This window comes from Phaethon aethereus, assembly GCF_964289735.1.
Source record: "Phaethon aethereus genome assembly, chromosome: 9".
Classification (NCBI taxonomy): Eukaryota; Metazoa; Chordata; class Aves; order Phaethontiformes; family Phaethontidae; genus Phaethon; species Phaethon aethereus.
The window spans coordinates 3,472,407-3,489,271 of record NC_138585.1 but is presented as its reverse complement, the minus strand read 5'-3'; the positions used below and the strand labels follow the sequence as shown (position 1 = coordinate 3,489,271).

Below are 16,865 nucleotides of genomic sequence, written 5' to 3'. Positions count from 1 at the left end.
ATGCTGTTCAATTATCTGGCTTCCAACAAGCAGCTGGCATATGTGCTGCAGACAGAAAGGGAGAGTGGGGGAGAGGTCTTTAATTATCTTCGAGTCAGCAAAGATCAGTGTGTTGAATCAAAACAGATGGAATGTATCATCCACTAGCAATACTTGTGATTGGTTAAATACAGTTATATGGCAAAGAGGACGAAGACAAAGCAAGTGGAGAAGAATTTCCTTGTGGGTAGGCTTTGAGTGTTGGTATATTTACACTGTCACTGCTAGCCAAGGTGGAAGTGTGAAGTGTAAATACAGTGTCAGAGTGAACCTTTCTGTCGTGACTGCAAGGCTACTCTAAGGAAGTGGCAGGATTTGAGAAAGTTGGTTCCTTCAGGAACCTTGTGCTTTGTGTACTCTTGGCAGGGGCTGTATTACAGGTGGCAGATTTGTGAGTCTCACGGTTCCAGAGGGCACAGGTTTAATTCCTTTCCTGGGAATGCACTTCAGGCATTTCTGCAGTGACTGCAAATCAGGCTAGACTTGTCAGACAAAGTACTTGAAGACATGTTCTGGACAGCTACGAGCTGGTGAGGTGTGTGACAGAGGCACCGTACAGCTGCTGGATGGAGTTACAATACTGGTGGGAGCTCAGCGTTCTTTCTGGTTCCCCGTTGTGAGGTTTGCAGTTATACTCTAAGCATTTCCACTCGCCACCAAGTGGTAGTGGGAGGGCTGACCTGACAAGCTTGTCAAAACCAGAAGCCCCTGTGATTGCCTATACAGATTTATGGGGTTTTCTGTTGTGCTGCAGACTACAGGAGTCTGCTAGGGACGGGATCAAATCCAGTGGCCCTTTCTGCAGGGTGTGCTAGCTGGTGGTTAGAACGGCATGGAGCTGTGGGTAGGCAAGAAGTCACTGGTGATGGGACAGGAAAGCCTGTTGCACCCAGAGCACGGCTGAGTGTGCTGGCGTGTGCTGTGTGCTAAATTGCAGGGATGTCTTTGTGTGCACAGGCACTGCCATGTGTGTCTTGGATGGGGACCCAGGCCAAATGAGTAATCTAGGGAAGATCTCGTCAGGCTTAGCAAAGTGTGTGTGGAAGACTGGCATGGGGTATCTGTGCCACTACTTCTAAGTCCTGATGACAAGGGCACCCTAACTGTTGTAATTTGTCTAACTCTGAAGTGCATTTTAGTGACTGATTTTTCATATTGTTATGTCAGTGCGAGCATTTGATCAATAGTTGGAAAGAGGCAGCAAGAGCAGCATCTGGAAAGGTGCTTTGTTTACCTGGAGACAAAGTACTGCCTACTGTCATTCGGCTGTATCCGTTCCCCAGTTAGAGCCTGAACAGTGCAAAGCAAACAAGAAATGAATCAAGTGCCTGTGATGTGTGTAGAGGCTTCTCCTCCCTCCTGTCTCTTGGGTGTGGATGGGAGCTGGATTTGAGCTGCTGTGCTGAATACAGCAGCAGCAGCACTAAACAGAGCTTTGGGTAAAGTACTGCTTTAATTTTGTGGCAAACGCTTCAATAGGGGCACCATGCTTCCTTACGGGAGGATGGCTCTCGGTACCAAAACCAAGTGCTACCTCATGGAGGAACGCGGAGGTGAGGCGAGTTTCGCCATAGCATATTGCGGGGAGATTAGGTAGCGCTCCGGCAAAGCTGTGGTCACAGGGTCACACAGTCTAGATCTGATATGCCAGGGGCTGCCACAGGTGTGTATTTCTGGTTCTGCAGGTACCCTTGCACCTCATAGTGGTCCCAGGTAACCTTGGACCTCTGCTTTTCAGCTGCCTGTTCTCCTTTAAACAGGACTATGAGAGAAAATGAGCATCCTGCGGCGCTTGCTTCCTCCTAATCCAAACAAGCTAGGAACAAACTGTGCTTTCCTCAACTGCAATTCAGTTCTTTGTTGTAACTTCCCTGTATCAGTCCCCCATCCCTTTTGTCCCTGCTGCAAGATCTTCTGAATACCATTAACTAGTGTGTAGAGTGCAAATTTAGGTGTGACTCATTTGCAGTGAAAATCAGCTTAGGCTGAAGAAAGGCTGAGTGGCAGGAACTTGTTCTGATGCTGTTGAGAGCACATCCATAGGTGATACGCAGCAGATGGTGATACCCATTGGCATCTGCCTGTAGCGCAGACTACGGCTGCAGCCTGAGCACAGGGTGGGGTGGACAGTCCCCACGTGAGCCTCTGTATTTTAGGGCACTGTGATGACTGAGTCTCCCCGGGCTATTAATTCAGAGCAGGGCAGTAAGTCTTGCAGTGGAAAAGCTGGCTCTGCCTATTGATGAGAGCTAGACACAGGTGTTGGAAATTACTTTTAAGATTGTTGTCAAGAAAGTGAACAGGCATGTTGGACACTGCTGAGTAATGCCTTGCACGTGGGGCAAGAACTCTAGAGACAAGCCAGAACATGGTGGGCTTCCACAGCAGCTGCCTTTGGCATATTACAGCACTGAAGGAGACATCCCGCACCATGTGGTGTGACAGTCCCAGCTGGAACAGTGTGCTTCCGGACACATTTATGTTGAGCTATGTATGGGGTATGGCTGGAGTTACAGGCATGTATTGATAGGGTTGGCGGGGTCAGGGTAGGAGGGAGCGGGACAGTTTGCCTATCAAAAAGTCTGTGGTATTCAGGCTAATAAAATTTTTAAAATTTGGTTTGTAGAAACAGATTCAAAACTACTTTTTCTACTCCCCTGCACCCCCAAGCATCAGACTCATTTAAGCTAGCTCGTTTGGGGTGGAGGAAATCAGTGTCAGACATGAAACCATCTATTGATGTACAGTCACATGCTTAAATACGTACTTTGAAAATTAAAAGGGGTGGTGGTGTAAAACCCCTTGTTGGTTGAGGCAGCAATAGGCATACGGCATGTATTTATTCTTTCTGACTGCTTCCTTTTCCCCTTTTAGTTGTCTCCTAGGCTTTGTTCTTGTTTTCCAAACCTGAGCAAGTTCAAACAGCCAACTGTAGGAAAACAAGTACATATTTCTATGGCATTCAACTGAGCTTTCTGTGTAAAACTGTCTGTTTTAGAGCTCTTTGAGTAATAAAGATGCTCTGGTCGAGAGGCCTTTCTCAGAGTCCCATAGGAGTTTGGAATTAATTCCCAACCCTGAAAGAGAACCAGGGTCTACAGCTTTGTAGTTGGAAGTATTATTTGAGAAACGCTAACTTTTCTGAGTGCTTATTATGAATGTATCGGTGTAAAACTTCATCAAATGAAGAAAACTGACACAGAAGCACCTTTTTTTAGTAGTAGTAGGTAAAGCTGAAAAAAAGATCTAAATCTACTTTAAATGTAAAGGGTTACTATAGTTTTTTTAACAGAAGTGTCTCAGTTTACGGGTTACTTGATACCGTGACTAACAAGACCAACTTGGAGGAGGAACTCTTTACTTTTCCCTTCTAGAAGCTTTTGAAAAGTATCGCAACACTTGAATACAAGAATAAGTGAAAAACATACTCTAAGCAACACCCTTAAAACATAAGTTATCAGACCCAAAGTAACTGACAGGTGAGGCATGGGTAAAGAACGAAACAGGCTTTATTATGTTAGACAGATCTCATTGTTGCCACTGTACTGGGAAACTCACTGTAATCTCAGTTCAGGTAACATTCAGTAGAGAATAACTCCCAATAATATCCTTGAGTCAGGAGGTATCAGTGCCACACTGAGTTACAGTATATTCTTGAACAGATTACAGAAGATTTGGATATGCAAAACAGTTTATATTTTTTAAAAAAGTTTTGGTTCCTAAGATTGTGACTGGATATTCACTGCTTTGTACATGTCACACCTCTTTTGTTTCCTTTACAACCCATCCCCAATAGCCAAATGAAAGAGGAATCTTAAACTTATTTCTCTGCTATTTGTTTTCTAGTAAGGCAGTGAAATCTTCCTCTTAAAATAAAGTACTGGGCATTTTTCAGTGTGCGCTTTTCGCCAAGAGATCAAGCTGCTTGTATCCAGAGACTGGGAACAGTGTCATCACTTTGACACAAGTGGCCTTGGTAGACTGAGGGACTCAAAATTATGTTGTGACCTCTGTAATCTCCGTTTTCTATTTTTTTCTTAGCAGTCTTACTAGCTTACAGGAACAGGCCATCAGTGGTATGATCAGAAGCAGCTCTATTTCAGTAATGATTTCACTCTGAGATTCTTCTTAGATGGAACTGTCAAATGATTTTTTTAATTCTTTTAAGGCCCGGTTGAGCACTACAAGCAAGCATATGCACAGATCCAAAATAAGTGACTGTTCTCCTCTATGATTGTTATTCTTGTGTGCAAATATATAGGGGCTTCCCAGGAAAAATTGGAGTAGTTCACATTCAGAATGATTAGTACCATGTGTCTTTTATAATGTACTTGAGAACAGGTACAGAACTCTTAAGAGTACTGCAAAAGGTACAAAATGTCACAGTACACGTTTCTGGTTTCTTTCTATATCAAGTGTGAGTTAGATTTCTTTCTTTTTTTTTTTTTTTGGCCAAACAAACAGAAGAACATGATCTCTCTTAACAGATGGAACAAAAATATTCTCCATAACCTGCTAGATCTTATAATTTAAAAAAAAGGTATGCAGTGTAGGTGTTTAAGTGCATACATTAACTATTAGAATGGAGGAGCATCATTAAAAAAATAATTCTGTAACTGACGTTTAATTTAAAAATATTTTCTCCTGTTCAACTCCAAACAAAACATTGTAAATATTGTGCTGAATTTAAGAGGTTACTTTATTCTCTATCTTCTAATAATATTTGAAAAAAAAAAAAAAGCAGCCAAATACTGTTCTAGATAGTTTTACAGAAAACTTGCACTTTCCTTGGTCAGAGGGCTTGGCCACATTCACCACCTGTCCTAAGTGATCCTCCTCCGCTGCCCCGTCCATCCCTGGATGAAACTGTGGTGTATGGCGGCTGCCCACCTGATCCTGCGCTATTCCACGTGCTCCAAAGAGGCATAAGTGGTTTGTAGCTGAACACAGAAAGGGTAATCTTACATGTGCTGTACTATCTGTTTAAAATTGGCTGATTAACATAGTATGTAATTACTTTAATTTGTTGTCAGGCACATTACAGTGTTTCACACTAGAAAAAAAAAAAATCCTCCTAGTATTAAGTCTGCTTATCCTTAACTGGAACAGTTTTGATGGGAAGCATAAAGCTGGGTGGTAGCAGAGGGAGACTATCTGAATTTAAAAACCCACAAAAAGTGGAAAATACCTAAGCTGAGAACTCATATGCTGTAAGTTCATGGTTTGATATCCAGCCCCTCATGTTTGCATAGCTCTCCGTCTGGAGAAGGGCAGATTATGAACTGTCCTTGCCAATACCTTTCTAGAATCGCACACTTGATACCCACCAGAAGTGTGTGTGCAGCATTACCAATTAGTTTACTGACCTTGTTAACAGTGCCAGCAATGTGTGTTTAAGGGACCCTGGCTACTTCTTTTAACACATTTTTTTAAGAGTTTGGGTTAGTGATTTGGGCCCTTTCTTGAGTTAGCTGGAGAAGAGCTGCTTTTCTGTTCAGTTGCCCTACTGAACAGCTTAAACAACTGCTGTCTTTCAGATTCTTCCAAAACATTTACAGAATGTATAACACAGTATACAGTATCTTAAGTAAGTCAGGATTTTCTTTAGTGTGAAGCTCTTAAAGCACAGCACATTTACCTGTATAGAAAGATGGGAGATGAGATAAAAATCCAAAGTGGGATAATTTCTAAAGAAGCAGTGCGTAGGGAGCTATATTTTATTACTAGAAATACTACTTTAGTTCTTACATTTCAACTCAGTATTCTAGGGAGCAGACAATAATCCTACAGAATGAAGAAAACAGGGTTTGATTTTTTTTTTTTTAAATTGGTATGTTCATAACAGAACTGTGACAGTATCATCTTAAAAAATTAAGACATGAATATGAATAATAAAACTAGTCCAGGGTAATTAATCCTTGCAGGAGAATGTTTCCTGGTCTGTGCACAGAATGACAACAAAAAGAGGTGAAATATTCAGAAACCCCAAAAATCATATTAGGACAGTAATGTGTGCAACCGAAAAGGATCATCAAAGGACTGAGTGTGAACTAAAGCTGAAGACCTAAGAACTCCAAAGTTTTTATTGGTGTGACAACATCTCTGAAGAAAAATAAAGTTAATGAAATTTACATGATGGAAAAACTTCCAAGCTTCCACAGATTTTTCATAAACAAGAAACATTCAAGAATCAGCGAACCACAGCAAGAGTGAGGCCCTACCCGTTTGGCAGGCTGATTTAAACTTTGAGTAGGAAGGAAGGAGGGTGCTTTGATTCAAGTCAGATGGCCTAGGATGAACCGAGCTATCAAATTCCATGTTCTGCTCACTTTGTAAGCTTAGGCATTTGTATTTGGATGGGCATTTAAGTAGATTTACATTAAGCCAAACTTTCAAACGTTGGGCAATAAAGACAGGAAAATCTAAGTAATGCTGGATTTGTTAAAAAAGTCAAGGACATACGGAAGAAATCTGAGAATCATTTCAAACTGTTTGAAAACCCGCAGATAAAACAGTATCGGAATTCAAGGCATGATTCTGAGCCTTTTAATGTTACCTGGAAAAATTATCTCCATCAGTTGAAGCTAGGACTTGACTTACATTCTAGCCAATGGCTCAAAGGGTCTGCGGTTTCCAGGCTCTCAAAGTTAGATGTGAGGCTAACAGGATCTTCATCAGTGGTGGAGGTAGCAACAGCTGAAGGAACAGGCTGTGGTTTTTCCAGTGGATTTTGAAGGTTTTTTTTCTGAAATGCTAAATTCCATCATGGGCTCTTTCATTTCCACCACAGGTGCAAAAAACCAGTAATGCTAATTCCAGCAATCCAGATCCTATTTCATATGCAGAAATTAACCCAAAGGCAAGTAATAAAAATGCATACATCATCCCATTCAATTATTCAGCAGTTTTGCAGACATACCAGAAAAAACTAGCTTTCAATATAAAAATTGTCTATGAAACAGTCTAACTGGAATTTTTTCTCCATGGATCATAATTCCACATGTGCTGCTGGATCTGTAGAAGAGGAGAGAAAAATGAGCACTCCATGTCCAGCTGCCTCAAAGGGCAGTTTGGTTTAAAAATTAGTATATAACCCCCAGAGACTTGTGCTTTGCAAAGTTACCAGTGACTGAAGAACTATTCATATCCATTGTGTATAGCGGGACTTTAATTAAGGGTTAAGATAAGGCCAAACTCATAAAATTGCAGGAACAGTGAGGGTCTTTAACAGAACGGGAACAAGTGTGCAATATAGCCCTCAGTTACTCTAACTTTCAGAATCAAGTTAAGTTCTACCAGGCTCACTCAAAGCAAGGCCTTTCTGTCCAATTAAAATATACAGATTATTTAACAGATCCTGCCCGCAAGCCTTTGCATGGTGCAAGCTTACAGTGAACAAGTATGCAACTTAACCCCAGTCCAAATAGGTAGGAAAAAAGTCAAAGAAGAAGGGAAGTGGTCAGAAGGATTACCATGTGTGTGTTGTCCTGGCATCTTAGCTGCTGTTCCTGTTTCTTTTTCTTTCTGGAAAAGACTATGGAGCAGTTTGATTTCTTGATCATAGTCCTGCCATTCTGGAACTATACGCATTGCTGCTTGCAACTTGGGCTCTTTGGTCATTGGGTTATTACACTGCAAACAACACACACGAACTGTTCAGACAATGTGTAAAAAAGGTTTATTTACTGAATAGAGGTATGCTTCCCCCTAGTGGAATTAATCTGTTGTTGGTGAACACCACAGGCCTGTAGTTTAGCTAGAATTGCAAATTCATAACAACGCCACTGCTCCAGGTGCAATAGAAGCTCGAGGAGAAAACTGAAGTCTGAAGACATTGAAGTAACAAGACAGAATGAGGTGCCTAGATCTGAGGTAGGGAATTGCCTCTAAAACTGGTCACTGTATTTTATTGTGACGTAAGAACAAGGGAGCCATACTGTGCTTACCAGATCAATGGTTTTTGCTCTCTTCTTTGAGGAATCATCACACCACGTTTCACACCACAGCCACTCCTGTGGGAGTGATTTAATGGGCACCTGGTGGATCATGTTGTTAGGCAAATCCTGTTGTGAAGAGTAAGAGTTAGTAGCTGATCCCACAAGGTGCAGGGTGGGAGGAACAACCCCTCCCCCAACCAAATAATATTGAGAAGTTTAACTTTTGTAAAGAGGCTTTTTTTCCAGTGCGTATAACAAGTGATGAATCAACCTTCCATTCCGTTCCAAACAAAATACTTTGGGGAAAAAACCTGCATACTACAACTGTTCATCTTATTTTGTTGAAAATTAGTTATTTAGCAAACAGTATTAAAGCAGTAATATGAATCCAGTATCAAACCTGTACTGGACCAGTTTGGAAGACTATTCTTAATTGATTAAAACCATTGTGTTATTTTTTCCATCTGCCACAGTACAAGCCTTTATTGCCATGTTACTGGCATAGTAAAGCATGCAGAGCTGGATACCTCAAGAAACAAGTACCCAGTTGTGTTATGTATTTGACTTGGAGTGTACTGAAAAATTTGATAGTCTTGAGACTTTTAAGGGGAAGGTGCCATTTCTACCCACCAGTTATATTTGATGCTATCAATACCTGCCTCATTTGAAGGCAGAGTGTGAGGGGACTGCCACTGGCTGTGATTGAAGTTTGGCCAGGAAAGAAGTGGTCCCAACCTGCCATCATACCCCAGTAAAATAAAACAAAACAAACACCATAAAAACACACCTGATCAAGGTTGGACAGACTGTTAGGATCCTGACTAAGACCCTGATATTGTCCTCTGAGTCGATCTCCAGCTGCTATCTTTCTGAACTTCTTCAGATCCACAACATACAGAGCACTACAGGAGATGATGCAATTAGTAATGACATTTGACTGATGGGTAACTTACTGCAGCCCCAGCAGACCCCAAGATACAATATGCTAAAACAATCTCTTGGTGGCAGTACATCAAATTACCTAATGCAAGGTAGGAAAGCAGTTCTAATAAGATCATGGCACATACGAAAAAAAAATTCAACAAATCTATCTTAGCTTTGCTGTCATGCAGTCCCTTCTTCCAACATTTGTTATTAACAAATGAAGATGTCTGGTTAATTAACACTTCAGTTCTTCATCTGTAAAAGCTGTAGCATACTGAAAGTAACTTCAGTGTCCCTAGTGCTTCAAATGGACCATAGGCAATGGAACCTTGAAGAGGCAACAGTAAGCAAAAAGTGGTTCATGCAGTGTTGTATACCTCAGCTAGTTTTCTGCTAATTCTAAGTAGTAGCAACAGCTTTCCCCCTCTATTTTGAAAAAACTGAATTCTTCAGTACCTGATGTGGTATTTTCTTCCAGCTAAATGACTTGCCCAGTATCCCGATTTCCAGAACCTGTAGCCATCCATTTCCCTTCGACTGTCACAAAACGGAGTATATCCATAAGGAGCACCATCTAGATTGAAATCTCTTAATTCCTTTAGATCTGTGCGCACAATCTGAGGGGAGAGGGCATTTTATTTGTATTTGTAGAAGCCTGCCACAGGTTGTTTTGGTATGCTGGTCAGGATTTTATGCAAACTGAGCAAAGTTAAGGGAAGAATTACCTGTTACAGACTCTGCAGTTTTTTGCATTATGTATATGTACTACAAAAACACAGCACAAAAGGTGTGGTCTTCCCTGCCCTTAGAGCTGGAGCAACTAAAATAGAGCTTAAAATAATCTGATAGTGGTTGGTTTGACAGCTGAAGTGCCAAATTGTTGCGTAATAAGCAGCAAGAATTCTCAACTATACATGAACTCTGCTGTGATCCTCTGTATCCTTTCCTCTTGAAAGTTTGCAAACCCTTCAGGGATGAAGGGTTTTTAATGTCTTTCTGACACAGATGTTGTGGCAGTAATACTACTCTAAAAATACCACTCTGGCAGGCAAAAAAGTGCATTAATACCTCTTTTATAAACAGGTCAAAAACTGTCTAAAATGAGAACAGTGTAGCTGGAAATTTATCCTAGGTGATACTTTATCATAAGTTGTAATGGTTTTAACTGACATGGGATCATGCTGTACATATGCCAAAATACCTAAGGCATTTTATTCTTACATGTTGATAATCTGTACTTCTCAGTTTCATATTAGTTTTTGAAGGAGTATTTTTGGCAGTTCTCACTGCACACGTATCCTGTACATCCAGGCAGTAAGCACATACAAAGCCTTACAGACACAGTTTGCTTTGCAGCAGGACGTGGCTTCGTGCACAAGGGATTTGCCTTCTCGCTCCTCTAAAAGCCACTCAGATCTGGCCAGGTTAAAAGCAGGAGGTGGGAGAGGGAGGGTGTTTGGTGACTTAGGAAAATACTGTATATGGTAATTGATCTGCAGGCTGGGAGAACAGACGGAACTGGAAAAATGGAAGGGTGAGACAAGAATCTATTTGGCAAACTAGCTGGAATCACAGTGAGTGAACGAGGAACCAGACAACAGTAAAAGACAGGCCAACAAAACCAATCTTTGTGGGAACAGGCAGAAAAAACAGCACTCACTGAAGCATGCTATAGTTACAGAAGCAACCTTCAGTCATGCCTGCGAAGGGCTCAAACTTGCAACCTTTCCAATAATACAGAAGTTGTATTCAAGAACATTCTATTCTTAGAGAAAAGAAAAACAGAAAAAGAAAAAAGGAAAAGATCAAGTAATTCCAACCTCTGTGTTACCTGATCAGCATCCACAAACAGGATTTTATCAACAGCTAATGGGAAGAGCACATCTAGAAAGAGGATCTTGTAACCCCAGATGATACGCTGTTTCTCTGTTTGCTGATGAAGCCAGCGTGGCCATTTATACTGGACAAGCTCATACTGGAAATTGTACTTCTCTGCCATGTATGGGATGAACTCCTGCAGAGGGAAGGGGAAAAAAAGTAGCTTATCTCAGTTCTTTGTTCCTCTGCAGGAAAAAGAAAAGTGCATTACAAGAGAGAGACTTCAGTCCTGTAACAAGGCATGGAACATTAGAAAATGAAATACCACAAAGAATAACTACAGTTTCATTGTTACTTCAAACAAAGACACAACCCCAAACTGAACAATCAGTACAAATTGTAAAGCCAACTATCATAAGACAACTAAATATTTTGGCATTTTTCCCCACACAGTTACTTAGCAGCCATTTTATAGTGATCCACAGATCACTCTAAAAGAATGTATTACTCAAATCATAAAATTTCACAGATGGGAGAATTATTATTTAGGGCTCTTCCATGAGAGAAGTGGGAGAATTTTTTGTACTACAACTTGCCCACTGTCAAATCAGTTGACATTCTCATCTGTGAGGCTTCCTCCGACAACGGGCGAGGACAGGTTTAGCCAAGGGATGCTGGTACAGCACAGCCATTAGGAAGGGAGGGGGGAAGCATATTGTAGCACCACCCCAAGAGATTACTGACAACAGCAGAGTCACAACACAGCCCATGTTTGCAGCAATGGGGACACTGCCAATTATTTCCCCTTGACTTCAAGCTGAACAGGCAAGATTCTCTAAGAAATGCTACTTCCTAATACTAAATGTTAGAAGCTGCAAATTCCTGAACGTTTTGACATCCATTTACCTCTGGGTTCCACTTTGAATCCTGCTGTTTGTTTTATGATGTATCGCATATAATTGATAAGTATTTCCAGGTGTACTCATCTAGGGCTCACATCACCCTTTACCATGCACTGCTCATGTATTCTAGTCAGTCTGAAACACAGTTTTCATGTCACTTCTTACAAAACTCTCTCCATACCTAGTCATAGGCATGGCTTCTCTGGTAGATTTTTTTTTTCCTATAAACTTGCAACCCGTATGTGTTAAATGTAAGTTTATAGCCCTGAACTTCATCTTAACAATCGACACCTTTATCATGCGAGTCACAAAAAAAAAAGTTCCTATTTCTTCCAGTATGATACTCCTAATATGTGCTGTTCCCTTTAGTATTTACCTTCAGCATGAGTCCACTGTCAACCTGTCATTTCTCAAAGCTTTCTAGGCAGAACCACCAGCTTATACAACTTGATGTTTGTCAAAATAGAAGGTATACACACAGGTAATGGTACATACGTTTACACAATAGTATGATGCAAGTTGCAACTTGGTTTATTTTTTAAAACTTTTCCCCATGATAGAATAAATTTCTAATTAGTAACAAACCTTGAATGTAGGCGATAAGTAGTTCTTCAGAAACCAAAACTTTAAAGGAGTCTTGGTATGTTTCAGCACAGACAACATCATTATGCTATCAAAAGAAAAAAAAAATAAAGCATTTACAGGAACAACTGCCACCCACTAGAGATCAGCTGCAGAACAGATTACAAATGGCTGATTTGCATTATTAGACTAACTGCAGTTATATGTCAGGTAACTGATCTTCAGGCATGAAGAAAAAGCAGGTAGCTTCAGCCTATTGCAAACTGCTTAATTTTATCTACAAAATTACTAAACCCCCATATCTATATACTTTTAACTAGACAGAGAATATACAACCTGTTGGTTCTCACAATCCATTGAGAACAGAAGTTCAGACCATTTTCCAAAGGAAGTATGACTTGCTCTATAACTTTTCTTAATAATACATTTGTATTTCGTTATCTTGTAGTGAGAAAATTCTAGGACAGCAACATACCATCTATTAAACTTAAGAGTCTATTTGGAACGTATGAATGTTATGCAGACAAAAGTTCCTATAATACAGTAGATGCAAAATCTAGAGGACTTCTGAGTTATTGGAATTTTTTTTTTTAATATTCTTGCAATTTCTAACCTTTTTTCTTGCAGAAAACAGGCACCTCTACCTTTTGAGACACCCAGATTATAAATTCTGAACTAACCGTAGGAATCTTTCATACAGGTGTCCTGAAGCCACAGAGAATATATTTAGTACATCATCTTTATCCTGTTTCACATCTTCATTCTTTTGTCCTCCTGTGAATCCCCTGAAAGGACAAATGTGTTTATACAAAGGACAAGATAGTAAGGCCCAGCTATATAGGAAAGAGTGCAACAGACTATAAATTGTTACAGTCGTGGTTTAATATAGTACAACTGTGGGGTTTGGTGTCATCCCCCTCATGCCGGTCAGGGTATCCTCCGTGAGGCAGAGTGCTGCAGCCACAGACATGGAAGACCCAGTAGCTTATATATGAACATCTATTCAGTTGAAAGATGGCTAGCTGAGATGCAGCTCCTGGAATGTTTTCAGGCCCACAAGTAGCACTGGGGGTAAGGGAAGGTAAGCAGGGGCAAAGGAGTAGCTCAGCTCTCTAGAAACAGAGGGGTCCTATGATATATAAGGAGTTAGCATAACTGAGATTCAAGTAGTCTTAATAGATGCCTGTGGAATATCACAGACCTAACTATTATTAAACAGTTTTCCAGTTTCAAGAGACTTGCAGGTTATTATTGAATTAGTTTTACCATTTGAGTGATTCCCAAAATCCAGACTCATTCTCATTGGTACCGTCACTTAGCAGATCTTCATTCATCATATCTATTTTTTTCTGAACCTGTAAAGCATGACATTGCTTTAATGAGTGGAACCACATACTGGGCAAACAGCTATGGAGTGCTGCTTTGACACTGGCTCTGCGCGTATCCATTTGAATTCTGTCCAGTGAGCTGATGGGTAACCTAAGCTGTCTGGAGAATGGCTCAGTAGTGATGATGTTTCCAGAACAGATTCCAAAGCTGTTTTCAGACACCAAAGGCATGTTAGTCTAGGTGGTTAAAATGCTTTGCTAAGAGGTGTTTAGTGACCATCCTTGATGATGGAGACTGGGAAACAAAAACCCTCAAACCAACCAACCAACAAACACCATTTGCAAAACCCAACACCTCAACACCATTCCTGTTTCTAAGAGGTTTTATTGGCCACTGAGACTCCAAAGCAGATAGACAGACAAAGCAGCAAATCAAGAGAATGTCCCAGAATAGCACAAGTAAGTCCTGTGAGGAAGTGTGAACCAGATGTGTTATAGCCATCACTTATCTATCAGTTGTCCTTAAACTTTTCAGCTATGTAATTATCTGATAGGCAACCCTAAGAGACAGTAGCTTACTCACTTACTGTTGTCTTAAAAAAAAAAAAAGGAAAAAAAAACCCCTTCTCACCTACTCTGTCTCAGGTTGATAGAGAATTTACTACCAGATGAGTCAAATTTGTCTGTAACAGGTAAAATACTGATGCAATGGATACACTGAATGTTTATTGTTAGACATATATAGAACATACAAAACTGACTTTTTTTTCTTAAGTCATAAGCACAACTGAGTCAGTAAAATGTGAGCATAATTGCTTCTCATGGGCATACAAAAGAAACAGCAGTTATGTGTCATTCTCGCCTGGGTGGAAAAAAAAAACCTAAGTCTACGGCTAATTCTCTCCATTATAGGTACTGCGATGTGAACTTTGTGCAAACTGCCTCAGATGTGTGCTTGTAGGAAGGGATCATCAGGCCTTAATCAAAGTTTCTTCCCCACTACTGGTCAAACAGTCTTTTTTAGGAGCAACTCTAGTTTTCAAAACTCACCTTCACTTTAATGATTTTGCTCTTGAAGTTGTTGAGAACAACAATAACTTCACTAGCTTCAGGTGGAGAGTCTGTGCCATCATGGCTGAAAAGACAGTAAAATACCGACTTTTACTACAAAGCAGAAAGATCTTTTTTATTTCTTCCACACACCTTTCTAAGTGGTATTAAACCTTAGCACTGTAGAATAGGTTTGAGACATGCAACAAAGTAACAAATACATGTATTTGAACACACACTTACTGGGTTTTTTAAATGAATTAGCTTATTTCATCTCACACAACTTCTGTTCAGCACGAAATGTGATTTTCTGTTCAGTTCACTGCGCTTTGGCAAGGGAACTGTTAGATTCACATATTACAATGCCCACCTACTTCAAAAGTTTCACAGGAAAGAAATTAAAGTATTTCTTACACTGCCCTACCTGTAGATTCTGTAGATATCCTCAGATCTGCCCTTTCTGAGTCTTAGAGTCCACGCACCAGGGTTGGCTTTTAACTGGAAGTAACCCTGTAAAGCAAGGAGAGTATTTGTCCGTTTCAAGAGAGTGCAAACGTAAAAAACCCAAGTTTTGAAGTAATGTATGTTGACCCACTGTTTTATATCTGAAAAGATTGATTTGTAAGGCAGCTGTAGCCATAAGGCCTTAAAAAACACAGAGAACGGGAGAAAAACCCCAGAAGTTCCATTTGAAATTATTGGTTTCTTTGGTGTTTTTTTTTCCATTAAGAGAAAAGGAGTCTGAAAAGGTCTAGCATTATTTGTTAGGTGACAGAAAGTCTTCAGGGTGTCCTGATGGGAACAGTGCAGTCCCAAAGTTTTTTCTGCAGAACTTTGCCTTCATGAAGGAGTGAGGGAATTTCAAAACACTAGTTGGTAACTACACAGCAGTCCACGAAAGGTCTGCCTACAAAACAAAATTTAAATCCATTTTGAAGCGCTACAGAGTGGTACTTCAGCTACAGCAGGAAATCGTAACATAGTTTCTATGTTACAAGATCTCTCTTCTACAGAACTTTAAAAATTACAATGTGAAATTCAAATATTGTGTACAAGTCAGGTTCCAGGTCTGAATATTTTCTTCTGTGATTTAGATTATTACACCTATAGAAGATATAAACATCTGTAATGATGCTTCAGTACAGTTACCCCAAATGCATGCAATTCCGTATGTGAACCAGTCTGCTTAAAAAAAAAAAAAAAAAAAAAAAAAGCATGGGGCATGTTCCTGGTCTCTTCATACCCCTTTACAGTACAGACACTGAGCTGAGGAAAAGGATTCCCAGATACAGCACTGTATACTGCGGTACACTCACTTTGGTTTAACTAATTAGAAGAAAGACACCTCCAAGCCATTGGCTTTATTCCCCAACATACACACACAAGGTGATCACACATAAAGAACGGGTAATCATCTTTTCTACAATAAGAAATGTTAAACCATTATAGGATTTACTTTGGCTAAGAAAAGGCACAGAGAAATAGAAAATGAGCGTAAGAATTTTAAAACAAATATTTTGCATCAGTGAACATTTTTTCCTTGATTTTTTCCTTGCTTTTTCTTTAATACATTTAAAGATTCCAAAAACCAAAACAGGCAATTTATTACAGTTTTTTACACTACCTGTCAAGAAAGTATTCCAGTGCCTGACTTCCCTTGCCATAATTTCCGTCCATTACCTTTTTCGTTGCCCACTGTGAACACTGAAAACACACTGATCCCTTATGCAGCCACTTTATAAAGACAGCTGCAGGGAAGAATCATATGCTTGGATTTCCATCACTTTTTCTGAACTAAATTAAGTAATTCCCATTCTTTCACACTTCCTTTGTTTTCTAGAATGCCAGTTACTCCTGCTGACTCTCTCCATTTGTTCCATAGATCTGAAGAAATGGGTCCCAAAACAAGACAACCGTCCACCGAGGCTTACAGTACCAGAGTGGATGGTCTAAGGAGTCCCCTGTCTAGAAAAAACAGAACCGTCTGACCTTCCCTGAAAAGAGGTTGCTTAAGAATACTGGCATTGTTTTAAGACATTCCAGAAGACCCTTCTCAGCAAGCTGACGGGAAAGGAGTACATCTTGAAAAAGGTAAAAGACAAGTAAGTACACTGCAAGGTTTTAGGCATCATTGTTAAGAATTACGTTGTTCTGATACACTCCACATACATTACTGCAAATGTAAGTAACACCACATATCCATAGCCCACATACTAGAAAATACTCAATAGTTTCTGCAAATGATTGTGCTCACTGTAGGACCAGCAACTTGTTGCCAGTTTCAC

The 16,865-nt window shown here is 40.1% G+C and overlaps 1 protein-coding gene across 1 annotated transcript in view; it reads right to left on the bottom strand.

The window, feature by feature from the left end:
* Positions 1–7,027: 7,027 nt before the first annotated feature.
* UGGT1 (UDP-glucose glycoprotein glucosyltransferase 1) overlaps positions 7,028–16,865 on the bottom strand; it is a gene marked incomplete at both ends in the record, with an annotated part of 43,814 nt that continues 33,976 nt past the window's right edge. The window contains 11 exons of the mRNA XM_082003689.1: positions 7,028–7,053; positions 7,512–7,671; positions 7,986–8,102; positions 8,764–8,878; positions 9,357–9,517; positions 10,732–10,914; positions 12,206–12,290; positions 12,883–12,987; positions 13,469–13,557; positions 14,581–14,665; positions 15,005–15,090. Coding sequence (XP_081859815.1) covers positions 7,028–7,053; positions 7,512–7,671; positions 7,986–8,102; positions 8,764–8,878; positions 9,357–9,517; positions 10,732–10,914; positions 12,206–12,290; positions 12,883–12,987; positions 13,469–13,557; positions 14,581–14,665; positions 15,005–15,090 — 1,212 coding nt within the window. The remainder of the gene's footprint in view (positions 7,054–7,511; positions 7,672–7,985; positions 8,103–8,763; positions 8,879–9,356; positions 9,518–10,731; positions 10,915–12,205; positions 12,291–12,882; positions 12,988–13,468; positions 13,558–14,580; positions 14,666–15,004; positions 15,091–16,865) is intronic.